Source organism: Eublepharis macularius, chromosome 4 (assembly GCF_028583425.1).
Source record: "Eublepharis macularius isolate TG4126 chromosome 4, MPM_Emac_v1.0, whole genome shotgun sequence".
In the NCBI taxonomy this organism is placed as follows: Eukaryota; Metazoa; Chordata; class Lepidosauria; order Squamata; family Eublepharidae; genus Eublepharis; species Eublepharis macularius.
This window is the reverse complement of record NC_072793.1, coordinates 86,578,498-86,591,457: the sequence shown is the minus strand read 5'-3', so window position 1 is coordinate 86,591,457 and position 12,960 is coordinate 86,578,498. Positions and strand designations below refer to the sequence as shown.

The 12,960-nt window shown below is 38.0% G+C and overlaps 1 protein-coding gene across 3 annotated transcripts in view; it reads left to right on the top strand.

Moving 5' to 3' along the window:
- GEMIN5 (gem nuclear organelle associated protein 5) overlaps positions 1 to 12,960 on the top strand; it is a 67,414-nt gene that overhangs the window by 258 nt on the left and 54,196 nt on the right. For 2 of the 3 annotated variants that reach the window (XM_054978230.1, XM_054978229.1), the window contains exons 2-7: positions 1,432 to 1,586; positions 2,803 to 2,984; positions 5,637 to 5,788; positions 7,721 to 7,837; positions 10,090 to 10,222; positions 10,462 to 10,624. In XM_054978230.1, coding sequence (XP_054834205.1) covers positions 1,432 to 1,586; positions 2,803 to 2,984; positions 5,637 to 5,788; positions 7,721 to 7,837; positions 10,090 to 10,222; positions 10,462 to 10,624 — 902 coding nt within the window. The remainder of the gene's footprint in view (positions 1 to 1,431; positions 1,587 to 2,802; positions 2,985 to 5,636; positions 5,789 to 7,720; positions 7,838 to 10,089; positions 10,223 to 10,461; positions 10,625 to 12,960) is intronic. The other variant, XM_054978232.1, reaches the window with a different exon arrangement.

The window sequence follows — 12,960 nt, the reverse complement described above, 5'->3', positions numbered from 1 at the left end:
CGCTCTTTTATGTTTTACTCGCCGGGCCGTTTCTGTGTGCAAAGTCCGTCCCCCCCCCCCCCCCCCCCGTAATAAGAAGCAGAGAAGTAAGCCCCAAGTCCAGTAGCACCTTAAAACCAACAAAATTTCCCAGTATATAAGCTTTTGTGAGCCAGAGGTCATTGTTTCAGAAAGCGGGGAAGTATTTTCCCGCCTGGTCTAAAAGCCAAGAGAGCGGTCGTGGAGCCTCCTCGGGCACAAGCAGCTTATCTTTAAATTCTAGATGTTAAGAACAAACAGACGGCCAGTGCGTTTGCTTTTCCACTTTGCTCCTGAGTTTGCCAGGAATTTGTGGCTGGCCAACGGTGGGGTGGAGTGGGGGGATATTAAGGTATTTGGTCCAGGCCAATGAGGCAATTCTTATTTTCTCTATAAGCGGCTGCATAAGGTTGCCATTCTAGGTTTTGAAAGCTGCCTTTTGAAGGTGAACAAGGGCTAAAGTCTGACTTCACACTCACTTATTAGTAGCTCTTTGTTCGATATTTATATATTTTACATGAATATCTTTATTTGTATTTTCTGTTCTATGTAGAAAACTTTTTAATAAAATTGTTATTCTTAGTAGCTTGCCTATAATACACCTTGAATTCTGTGGGCCTTATTTTAAGGTTAGCGTCCATAGGATTGTAACTGAAGAAATGACTTAAGAGCCTTGTTCTGCAAGTACTTGGTTGAGGCTTAGATTTGCACTCTACTCTAATCCCAACACTTGCTAAAGTTATTTTATTTATTTATTTACATTATTTATAGTTTGCTTTTCTCACTGAGACTCAAGTTAGTTTATACAGTGTGAATTAGTGAAGTCAGTTTCAAGGACAGTTCAATGAACAATGTAATAAGGCTTATAAATGCACATTTGCAAAGATTTAAAACCAGCAGAAATTTAGTTTTTCTCATCTGCTTTTATATGCATAGAGTTACATGTTCTTGAGTACTTTTGCTAGGCAGTCTCTTTCGATTCACAAGATCATCTTACTCCTAATTAATCCAATATTGATTACCTTTTCATTGTGAGCACAATGAAAGAGCTTGTGTGAGTTCAGAGAGGATTCCAAGTAAAATAAGGGCTTTTTATTGTCTATAAAATGATTGTTCAATGGTCAGGCTCAGTGTAGAGCAGCTGCTTTTATATAGAATTAAATACTGCTTCTAATGTATTTTGGGATTGGGTGTGTTTCACTGGTGGGATCTCTTGTATTAACATTCAAGCTGTTTTCCAATTTTGGCATGCATTCCATTAGTGGAGGTATTTCCAATCATGGGGATAGCAAGGTATCAGTGCATCCAGCATAATCTAGAAATAATCCTAATATGTAGGATATACGCATTTATTAATTTTTTAAAAAAAGTTTGAAGAGTTTATTTTACAGCAATGATATTTTATCATCACAGGTGAGCTAGTGGGTCACACTGAGAGAGTTTCTGGTTTCTCATTTTGCCACTATCTTGGTCAAGACAACTATTGTGCCAGCAGCTCTGACGATGGGGCTGTGAAAATCTGGGATTTGCAGACACTGACTGCTGTAACAGAACATACACTGCATCAGGTAAAATAGTTTAGTAAATTGCTATAGCTGCATAACAATAGATGTGTAATTGCTAGAAATTTTGTAGTATGGCAGAAATCTTACCAAATTTATGAGGTTGTCTTCTGGTGAATTTTAACAGTTTAAAGATTTGTTTAATAAGATCATAGGAGTATAATGGGCATGGCAGTGTTTTCACTAACATGAGAAAGCTTTCAACTTATTTCTGTTCTTTTATTCTTACCATATCGATTTCAACAGGATTAACTTCCACATAAACATATTTGGGATTTCAGCTTTGATAATTTGCTAGAAAATATCCCACTACTAATTTGTCCATCTTTAATTACTGTTGGTTGATTTTCAGTCCCACAAATGTCTTTCTGATTTCTTCTTCTTATCTGTCTCCTGAACTGAATGGGGAGAATACATTTTTCAGTAGTGCTTCTTTTCCAGTTACTATCTTGGGTGGGTTCCAGCAAAATGGGAGGGTGAGAAGTGGGTCAATTTAGGTAGGATGGCAGAAGGTATAGTGCATTTTGAAGGGAACCTGGTGTCCAGACACCCTGAATTTCAAAAACTGAATATATCAAAGGGGGTGGCAATATGAAAATTAAAAAACTTCTTTTGCATGCTGATCACACTTTATGCTTTTCTGTACCATGTTCCATCTGAGTGTTTCAGATCTCTTTTAGGGTTGTTATGGAGAAACTCACAGTTATCTGGATTTCTATCCTTGGGAAAACTGGTGTTTTATATAATTGGGTCTTGTATTGGTCCAGGAAAAGCCCATAATTTTGTTTGTATTAAAATACTCATGTAGCCAATCTTGCTTCCATTGTCATATTACGATTTGTAGACTATGGTATTCCTTCTGGGAATCTGTATATATTCTACTTTGAGTTCTAAGATGGAAGAAAGACGGGATATAAATGAAATTCTGTGCTATGGTTAGTAACTAGCTTTCCTGGATTGCTACTTTGAGAAGCAAGTATAACCTGAGGGGCCAGTCCCTCAACCCCTACCTATGAAGTGGTCTGCCAAAAAGTTGCATTGCCGCAGGTGTCACTTTCCCCCCATCTCTTCTGTCTTTAGATTGCCAATTTAGGAGCCAGTTGGTGTTCCTCAAGGAGGCTAGAATTGCCTCCATAACCATTATAGCTGCATCCTGTTCTACTTAAAGAATGAACCTTCAGCCATCCACCATTAAATTACCTTTTGTTCTTGCTTTTTTCAGAATACAATTTCTGCTTTGCACTGGTCACCCCAGGTGAAAGATTTAGTTGTGTCTGGTGATGAGAAGGGAATAGTTATTTGCTACTGGTATAATCGAAGTGACAGCCAGCAGTTCTTTCCAGAACCCAGGACTATATTCTGCCTCACTTGTTCTCCACACCACGAGAATTTGGTAGCCATTGGGTAAGCACTAATAAGATTGCATATGTATTTGATCCCATGGAATGAGGAACAGAAAATAGATAAAAATGATCTCTTGCTGAACTAATTGTTTAATATCTGGCAGTCTTCACAGCAGGGGAGAGGACATTTCCAGATCCCCATGCCCTTTGCTGGCTATAACAATGTGCAAGTCCCATCACTGCCTCCTGTTGGAGGGGCGGAACCATAACTCAGTTGCAGAGCATCTTCTTTGCATACAGAAGGTCCCAGGTTCAATCCCATCATCTCTAGTTAAAAGGATCAGGTAGTAGGGACAGCATTGTGGGGTGGAAAATTTTCTCATTTTATGTTTTTCCATGGAAAATTTTCTGCCTCTCATGTGTAAATAAAACCTGTCTATAGTTGTCAGAGCTGTTGTGTTGCAAATCATTCATGGTTTAAATATGGGATATGAAACATGGCTAACCCAAGTGCTTACATGTGCAAGCTTGCATGAGGTATGTTTGTCTTTTTCTAACATTATTTAAATTGTATATTTAAATTTGAATGGGAGATTTCTCATTCAAATTTCCCTCAAGCCCCACATTACTGAGTAGGGGATATGAAAGAGTTGAAACACTGCCTGAAACACTGGAGAGCCATTGCACTTCAGAGTAGGAGATGTGGATTTAAGCAAACCAATGACTTGACAAGGTATAACGCAGCTTCATGTGTTCACGTAACCCTTGGAGTAACCAATAAACCTTAAGAATTCTCTAGGTCTGTTTTCCAAAATAGTTTGAATGTAGCCCAGGCAGGTTAAATTGCTTATTAATAATAATATTAAATCAAATTACACTTCTACTAATTCTGATTGTTGGTTTGAAGCTGAGCTAAGTACTGTTCTCCTATGTAGTTAGTAAGCCATCTCAGCAGCCTAACAAACCAAGAAAAAATAAGACTACAATCCTGTTTATGCTTGCTTGGGAGCAAGTGGGATGAAAGTAGTGGGGCTTACTTCTGAGTAAACAAGCATTGGATTAAGTTTCAAAGCTGTTCATTGCTGTTTGCAGGTTGGCTCATAGCAAATGTACTGTGGGAGGTTTTGAGCTTTTTTCCTTCTTTCCTTATGCAGTTTGTCAGTGTCTGTGTAACAATTGGCTTAGTTTTAAATCACCCTGTAATGATTTGCCCCATTTTAAAAACCTTTTTTAAATCTTTGCCTCTGGACCTTTAGTTCAGCTCCTCCTTACTTTATCTTAAACTTATACTTCAGGAGGGCTCTGGTTCCAGTCAACATTTTAAATATTTCCACTCACACAGAGCTTCAGGTGTTCTCTACTTTCCCCAGGCTTGTACCTTGAGAACACCTTCCTTTTTTCCCCCATTTGTATGACCTGTATATTGTTGCCTCTCCAGAAAGTTTTCACTGCCACCAAATGCTTTCGTCTTAGATCTCTTCTGCTTAACTAGTACTATAAGAAGGCTTTGTTATAGATGGTAATTTGATACAACGGTCAGCACGTAAGGGTGGCTGTGAGGTAAAAAAGGATCTTTTTTTTCTTAAATAAAAGTAGAATTTATTTGTAAGTACATAAACTTGATGGTTGCAGAGTTTTGATAAGTGTATTAGTTTCAAATAGTTCTTAAACATAGTGGTTTCAAAGACAGTTATATATTCACAAAGCAAGTCACACTAGCTAATTTTCCACACAGATAATTCACTAATCGAGTACACTTTCATCTAATACTGATAGACATTGATTCACTCAGGCCTTTCTACACAGCTTGTCTGAACTAGATTAATCTCTCACTCAGATGTGCACAGAGTCATGCATGCATGCACGCGCATGTGCGCACACACACAGTCTGCCTGACTTAACTAGAAAAACCTCTTTCTAAGATATACAAAGGGTGACTGAAAAGCTTTCCCTCCACACTGACTAAAAACTGCAGTTCACTCTGCCCCTAGGGTATAGCTACTGCTCAGTGAAATTGCATTCCATTTGCCCATCTAGCCCCCTCTTCTTTCCTCAGAGGGCAACATTTAAACTCACAGCAACAATTAATAAAAAAAACTCACATTAGTAAACAGAAATAAAATCTAAATTAAATACATTTAAGGAAAAATGTTACATTCTGTATTTCAGAAAACAAAATAACTTCAGCTGAGTGCTTTAGCTTAGAGGATTGCTGCAGAAATGATTGACTGCAGAATATGTCAGATTTTACCTAGGCTTAATGTGAATATGATAGAAGGCAATGTATATAGTTTTTGAAGTGATTAGTACTGTGTTCTTGATCCTGCTGTTGGCCCAACAGTAGGAGTTAACATTTTCATGTTGTTCCAAATATCTTTGTATTTATATTTATAAGCTGCACCATGCATCTTTTCAGAAAACAGTCTTTAACAGGCAAGGCAATATTCCAACCAGCTGGGCCAATATTACTAACATACAATATTCAAATTTATAATTTCATATAGGAATCACTAACCTGAAATTATAAGGTGATTCTTAATTGCCTTCTGGTTTCACTCTGTTACAGAATCTCGATGAAAAGCAGTCTAGTTTTTAGAAGTCATATTTGCTGGAATAATTCTCTCAGCTGGTAGCCTAATTTTGTGATCTGTACCTTCTTACTGACCAAACTTGGTAGAACTGTATTAACTGAGAAAACCTCTTTTACTTCAAGCTATAAAGATGGGATTGTGGTTATAATCGACATCAGCAGGAAGGGAGAAGTTGTCCATCGCCTGAGAGGCCATGATGATGCAATACACTCTCTGGCCTGGTGCCCTGTGCTTGGTGAGGAAAGTCTCTGCAGTCGGCAAGAAGAGGGCCAAGGTACATGCTAGTGCTTGTGTGTAATGCTCAAAGCTGCATTGAGTAGTGTATAATTGAGTAGTAGACCCCTTGATCTGAAGCTCTCCAAAGAGATGCAGATTACTTTATTTTATTTTACTCCTGTTTTTCCCAACTGTGAGAGTGGCTTGTGACATTGTAAGGAACCTGAGACTAGGTCTTTGGTAAAAATGGCTGAACTTAGGTTCAGAATTGTAAGCATTATCAGGTTGTGGCCTTGCTCAGATATATGGTTCCTGGGCTGATTAATAGCTCCTGTGGAGCAGTCTCTTGAGTTCCCCAGAGATTTGACCTTGGAAGGCTATTTTCACAGAGGCTCTATGTTCACTCTAGATTTTCACATAGCTGAAACCCTAGTTAAAAATTCAGCCCTGATTGTCTCTTGAGTTGCCAGGTGATTTACTGAGTCCTGAAAAGATGTCTTTTCAGCTCACCCAGTTCCCCAGGTAGCTTCCTTCAATCAAGCTCTGACCATGATGCTAGTATGCCAAAGAGAACCTGAAAGGTGCATCCTATTCATCTTCTCAGCGTGTCCCTATACCAAACCAGCTAGGCAGGGGAAAGGGCTCCCATTCTAAAGGATGGGTGAGATTAAGCTACAATGAGATGCCTAGGTAGCTAGATAGGCAGATTTTATTATGTAGCAATAGTAAGATTTTCTTATTTTAATGTCTGTTGCCTGTGTAAGAGTGCTTTCTGCAAACACTCAGGGTGGATTTGATTTAAATCAAACTGATTTAAATCACGATTTAAATCACTAGTCATTAAGGCTTGATTTAAATCATAGTTTTCTACATAAAGACTAATTCTTGCTGGTATAACTTTAATGTGCAAGTAGATGCCTGCCTTACTGATAGGTAAAGGAACTTCATTAAAGTATTCCCAAACTGGGTCTCTTTTACGGCCTGCTGCCATTATAGGTTTTTTCCTCCAAGGAAAGAATGTGATAAACCTCAGGTCATACACACAAAAGATCCAAAGACTTGTGCAGTATTGTGCTCAAAAAGTTTCACTTTCATTTTGTACTGCTTGCCCCTCCCTCCTCACACTTAGTTTCTTCTTGTGAAGATCTATTCCACTCCAAACAATCAGAAAAATATTGTTTCTATTCACTGAACTTCTTGAAACTTAGCACTGGAGGGGTTGATTCTGTCTTCATAGGTTTGTAGAACAATAGGATTAAGGTCTTTTTCTCAACTCTGTTCATGTTATAACATTTTTGCTGTGAAGAAGAGGCATGTGATCTCTGCTGAGCTGACACAAATTCAGTTTTGAGAACTGCAAAACCAAGCATCTGTGATAATATCTTGTAGGCAGAGAAACCGCCCAATAATCTTACAAAAACCTCTGGAAGAGCATGACATTGTGAATGGATTAATGGAATTTATTTACCAAAAAATTAAACATATACAGCCCTATTCTACATAATTAAAAACTAATCTTTATTTCATGATGGAATAACCTTTGGATGGTAATATATTTTCCTCAAAAAGCATTTTATTTAAAAAAATCCGATTTAAATAAAAAAAATCAGATTTTTTTGATTTTTTAAAAAAAAATAATTGATTTTTATCCACCCTGTAAATACTACTTAAGCTAGTAAACTTTTATTTAAGCTGATTCAGGAATTCATGAATTGGGCGTGGGTACACCCCAGAATGAACGCAGATATTGGAAATCCAAGGTCTTTGAGAAAGGATTAGCTTTCAGCCCCCCAAACAAAAGGGAATGCATCCCGCCTGCCTAATTGCTGAAGTGGCTGTGATCAGCACTCAGAATTAGGAGGGGAGGTGGCCTTCCTGACAGACATACAATAAATAGCCTTCACAAAAACACTAAATAGAATGAATGAGAAAAGCAGTTAAAAATAAAACACAGTGCTATTGTGACTTAATTTTATGATTCTTTTGGAAGAAGATGCTGTTAACGGATGTGTGCTAGAAGATGCAACAAGTGTAACGAAAGGCTGTTACTTGGCTTCAGGAAGCAAAGATCAGACCATCCGTGTGTGGAGCTGTTCTCGAAGCAGAGGTATGTTTAGAGAAATTATTTGGTGATGCATGTAGAATTTCCTTACTCAACTGGTTTCCTTCACATACTCTATAGTTATTCCCCCACCTCCCGTAAGAGTTATTATCAGAGTTCTTCAGCATGCAGGGAGCCTGAATAAGTATGATGAAGCGTGCAAGGACATTTCTCTCAAAGTAAGCGTCATTGAATAACATGGGACTTATTTCTGAGTAGACCTGCTTAGTATTGCTTTCAAAGCCTTGCTTATATGTATAAGCTGGTCACACCCTATACTTTCTGAATCCTTTAGATACAGAATTCTGAAATCTGCTTTCCACTTTTTTGTCAGATGCGCCTTGCTTATCTTCCATGTATGTCTATTATCCTCTGTACTCTGGGCCTCTGAGAATGTGTAACTGATTATGTAGCCAAGAGTAGCTTATCTCACAGGTGGCTGCTTTCACTTTCTCGACTGCCATGGGAAAGTGTCCTTGAAATGCCAGCCAGAGCCGTATCTCCCTGAGACATGAAATGAGCTCATCCTTGTCTTCCCCTTCCCTACCCCCTCCAATCTCCTAGTCCCTGTGTGCCTAAATTCTAACGGTCTTCATCCCGAGGCGGGAATCCTGCCCTATAATTAACATTGCTTTGCCCATTTACGTCACTTCTGCCAATGCTGTAGTCTGAGTGCACTGATACTGATGGATCTCTAATAAAGAAACTTTTACTGGACTCTTGAAGTGTCTTCAGTGAAGTAACTGGGGATCTAACTGGCAGAGCCTGACAGCAAAGCTCCGAATAAGAAGCTTTGAACCTTAGCCTTTTTTCTAATAGTCAGCTTAGAATAGGAATGATATGTTTGCATAAGAATGGTTTCTGTAAGGTATGCCAGTGTTCTGTGTTTCTATTTCATGGTTTGTTTAATTAGATCTAGTATGATTTTACATGTTTTAATTAATACATTGACGCCAAACAGCGGACCAAACCGCAAGCGGAAGAGAAAGGGGTAAAGATGCTCAACAAACCCCAGAGTTTACAAAAAGTCAGATACTTAAATGGTTAAATAAACAGGAAGTTATACGCAGTTAACATCACCGTAATATACAAGAATAGTCAAAAATACATTCATTTGCAGGCAAGCTGCTCAGTGTCCAATAGAAGTGATCTTCCATGCTGTAGCGAAGATACATAGTGACAGGTGAGTCCATGCAAATATAGTCAACAGTCTGTTTCCAAAAAGTATATAGCAAAGGAAGAATCAAAGTGGAATCCGTACTCCCCCCGCCCAACAACCTGGGCTGATTGTTGCCAATTGTTTTGTGTGCAACACCTCTTCAGGGGCGGCAAAACAAAATCACCTGTGGTTATGCAGTCACCTATAATTTATACAAAGTTTCCATTAAACAATGTCATTTACCATTATCCGGCCCAGGTTGTTGGGCGGGGGAGTACGGATTCCACTTTGATTCTTCCTTTGCTATATACTTTTTGGAAAGAAAACAGACTGTTGACTATATTTGCATGGACTCACCTGTCACTATGTATCTTCGCTACAGCGTGGAAGATCACTTCTATTGGACGTTGTCTTGCCTGCAAATGAATGTATTTTTGACTATTCTTGTATGTTACAGTGATGTTGACTGTGTATAACTTCTTGTTTATTTAACCATTTAAATACCTGACTTTTTGTAAACTTTGGGGTTTGTTGAGCATCTTTACCCCTTTCTCTTCTGCTTGCAGTTTGGTTCGCTGTTTGGCGTGGAAGACCCTCTTGGTATTAGTTTTCGTGGAAGCCCCTCTTGGTATTAGTGGTTAATTAATACATTGATTGTTAATTGGCTGGGAAATACAGGATTTCATTTTGAACCTGGAACAAAAAATCGAACCTTAATGTTTTTCGGTAGAGATTGAAGGCCATGCCCTGCAAAAATTGTGTTGTAAGGAAGCGTTCAGTCATCAGGTAACACTGTGATTTAGTGGTTAATATGTTGCTCTAATTCAGTCAAAGAGGTTTTAATCTCCGTGTGGCTGTTTGCACCTCACAGGTGGTTCTATTAACCACACAATAAAATTGTGTTATCAGAGGCTGAGAGAAATCAGAAGATCCTTCATACGTTAAAGTTCCTGACTGATCCTAAGAATTGATGGTTCCTACTCTGAGTAGTCATAGGATAGGAATTAGATTGGACCCTAAGAACTGATGCCAGTACTTCATAACCTCTTTGGTTACCTGCAGTGCAGGCACTCTGAAACAATTGCTTTTGTTCCTGTAGCGGTGATGACTCTGAAGTTGCCGTTCTTGAAAAGGAGAGGTGGAAGCATTGAGTCTGCTGTCAAGGAGCGCCTTTGGTTGACTCTGCACTGGTCCCGAAGCCAGCCCACGCAAATCTTCTCCAGTTGCTTTGCGTGAGTAGCCTTTTGGAGTAACTTGATAGAATGTAAGGTGATTGTACTAAAAATATGTGGGCGTGGGGCTTCAGGATTGTTTAGAGAAGTCTGTGGCATGCTGTAACTTCTGTGTTTCAGGTGGTAAATGCAAGAGCACTTTCTTCTTTCATCAGTGTGTCCCATTTATAGAATATGAAGATATTTGATTATAGAAGTGTTTCTGGTTCTCTTATGTTTCACTGTCTTTCCCTTCACAGAGGTGAACTGCTACAATGGGACTTGGCCCAGCATGGAAAACGGAAGTGGGTGATTCTAGGATCTTCAGCTGAAGGACAAAACCACTCTAGAATAGTGTTCAATTTGTGTTCTTTTCAGACAGAAGGCAGAGAGCTACTTCTCTCCATTTCAATGGATAGAGATGTAAGGACTCGTGTGTTTTAATATACTCCAGAAGTACATCGACGTTATTTCTTGAATCTGTGAATGAATGAGCCTGCCAGGTGTTGGTCAATGGCCATGAATTGCATCCACTGACCATCTTCCTAATCTGAGCATGACTTAATTGATTCCTAACTTTCTTCTGAGTTTTCCAGTCATTGAAAATAACTTCTTGGAGAGAGGGATTCTGTGAATGGATAGGAAAGAGAAATTCTGTGTTTCCCTTCATTTCATACTTGGGTGGGGAAGGGGATTTAGCTTTTCTGCTCCTGTTTCCTCCTCCTAACATAGTAGAAGGCTTCAAAACAGAGTAATTGCTACTGTGTAAAATATTTGCTTTTGGTCAATAGGGTTTTTTGTATTGGACATACTTAGTAACCTTTGCAATGTTTGCTCTTCCAAGCCACATTTGTTAAGTGATAATATTATCCCATTTTACCAAAGCATCCTTCTGAGCTATTTCTTATGACATAGTTCTGTAATCTGGGTAGAAAAGGAAAAATCTATCTATCTAGTTTTCTAATTAAGAAACATTCTAGCCCAAAGATTTCTCATCATGAAATAAGGATTAATTTTTAATTATGCGGTATGATTTTGTATATTCATGCAATGTTTAAAATGTTTGTAAATGAGTTCCATTAATTACTTCATTAAGGCCCCAATGTGATGCTGTTCCAGAGGTTTCTGTAGGATCATTTTGGGTAATTGTATCTAGAAGATACCATCACAGATGCTTGATTTTGCAGTTCTCAAAACCATGAATTTGCAGAGACAACATACCTCTTCTTAACAGCAAAAATGTTTTTAAATATTAGGAGTTGAGAAAGAGACCTCAGTCCTATTGTTCCTCTGCAAATCTATGTACACAGAATCAGTCCCTTACTACTTAAGTGCTAAGTGTCAAGAAGTTCAATGAACAGAAGATAGTTTGGGTTGGAATAGCTCTGGGTAAGAAGGCGATGTTAAGAGCTAAGTATGAGGAGGGAGGGGCAAGCAGTAGAAATGAAGGTGAAATTTTTTGAGTAGAATGTTCCTGAAGTCTTGATCTTTATTTATTTATTATTTATTTATTTTATTCTATTTGTATTCTGCCATCCCCGCATCAGCAAGATTTAACAACAAATGGCCAGTCCCGGAAACAAAAACAAACAAGAAGCGAGAATCGCTCAGGACTGTAAGTAATACAATAATTTTTCAATGCAATAACTACAATTATTCAATATCTAGTTTTTATACAGCCATCCAGACCAACTTTAATAATTAGAATGTAATCAATTACCACATAACAGCTGCAACAAGTCCCACACCCGGGGACTACGGGAGTGCAAAGTGAGTGCAAAAGAGTCCACTAAATTCATATAGTTCATGTGTATAACGTAGTCTTGACTCCTTTCGATATTGGACTCAATTCCACATCCACATTCGGGGTTCCTCCGGCATCACTTCCGGGTGCTGTTAAAGGAGTAAGAAAAAGGGAAAATGTGGATGGTGAGTTAGGCTGTTGCCCCTGAGGAAGTCTTCTCAGACGAAAAGGTGTGGAGAATATCATCGACCCCAGCTCTGGGCACGCTTTGGAACTGCACCTTCTTCATCTGCATTTTTTTAAAAAATTTTATTGGATTAGATTATAATATCATTCAGTACATTCATTACCCCCTTGTAAGTCTATTTCTAACCCCCTCCCTTTCCTCCCCCCTTTTTAGTTGACTTCCAACAGTTTTCCAACCTTTAGTCTATTTTATTACTTAATTACTTAATATCTCATATACCCTGTTAAACACACACTTAATACTCTTTTCTCTAAGCTTATTAAATCTCTACTAAAAATATCTCTATATCTCTATGGTACAAGTTTCCCTTTAAATACCTCAGGTAAACCATATATTCTACCTAAAATAATGCTAGCATAATCATATATATTAGCAATCAAGATATTAAAAATATAACATTACATCCATTTTACTTTCCGATTATCTAAACTCTTTACTTTCCACAATCCTCCTGATTCTAATATTAACTTAAACTCTAATATTCTATTACACACTCATCTTTTACTTTTTCTTGTTCTGAGCTTATTTTAAGTTTATAAGGTAACTGTTATACTCAAATATCTATTATATACTCTTTACTTAAACTATATATTGTACATAATATCTAGCTAGCTTAATCTTATATATCTTATGTATCCATAGTAAAACATCTATTTAATACTCTATAATTTTTACTTTTATCATAACCCCAATAGTAGCTTAGATTTCTATAATTATATTCCCCCTTTCCCGGTAAAGTCACTTCTCTCTTCTTCTATTACATTTCAA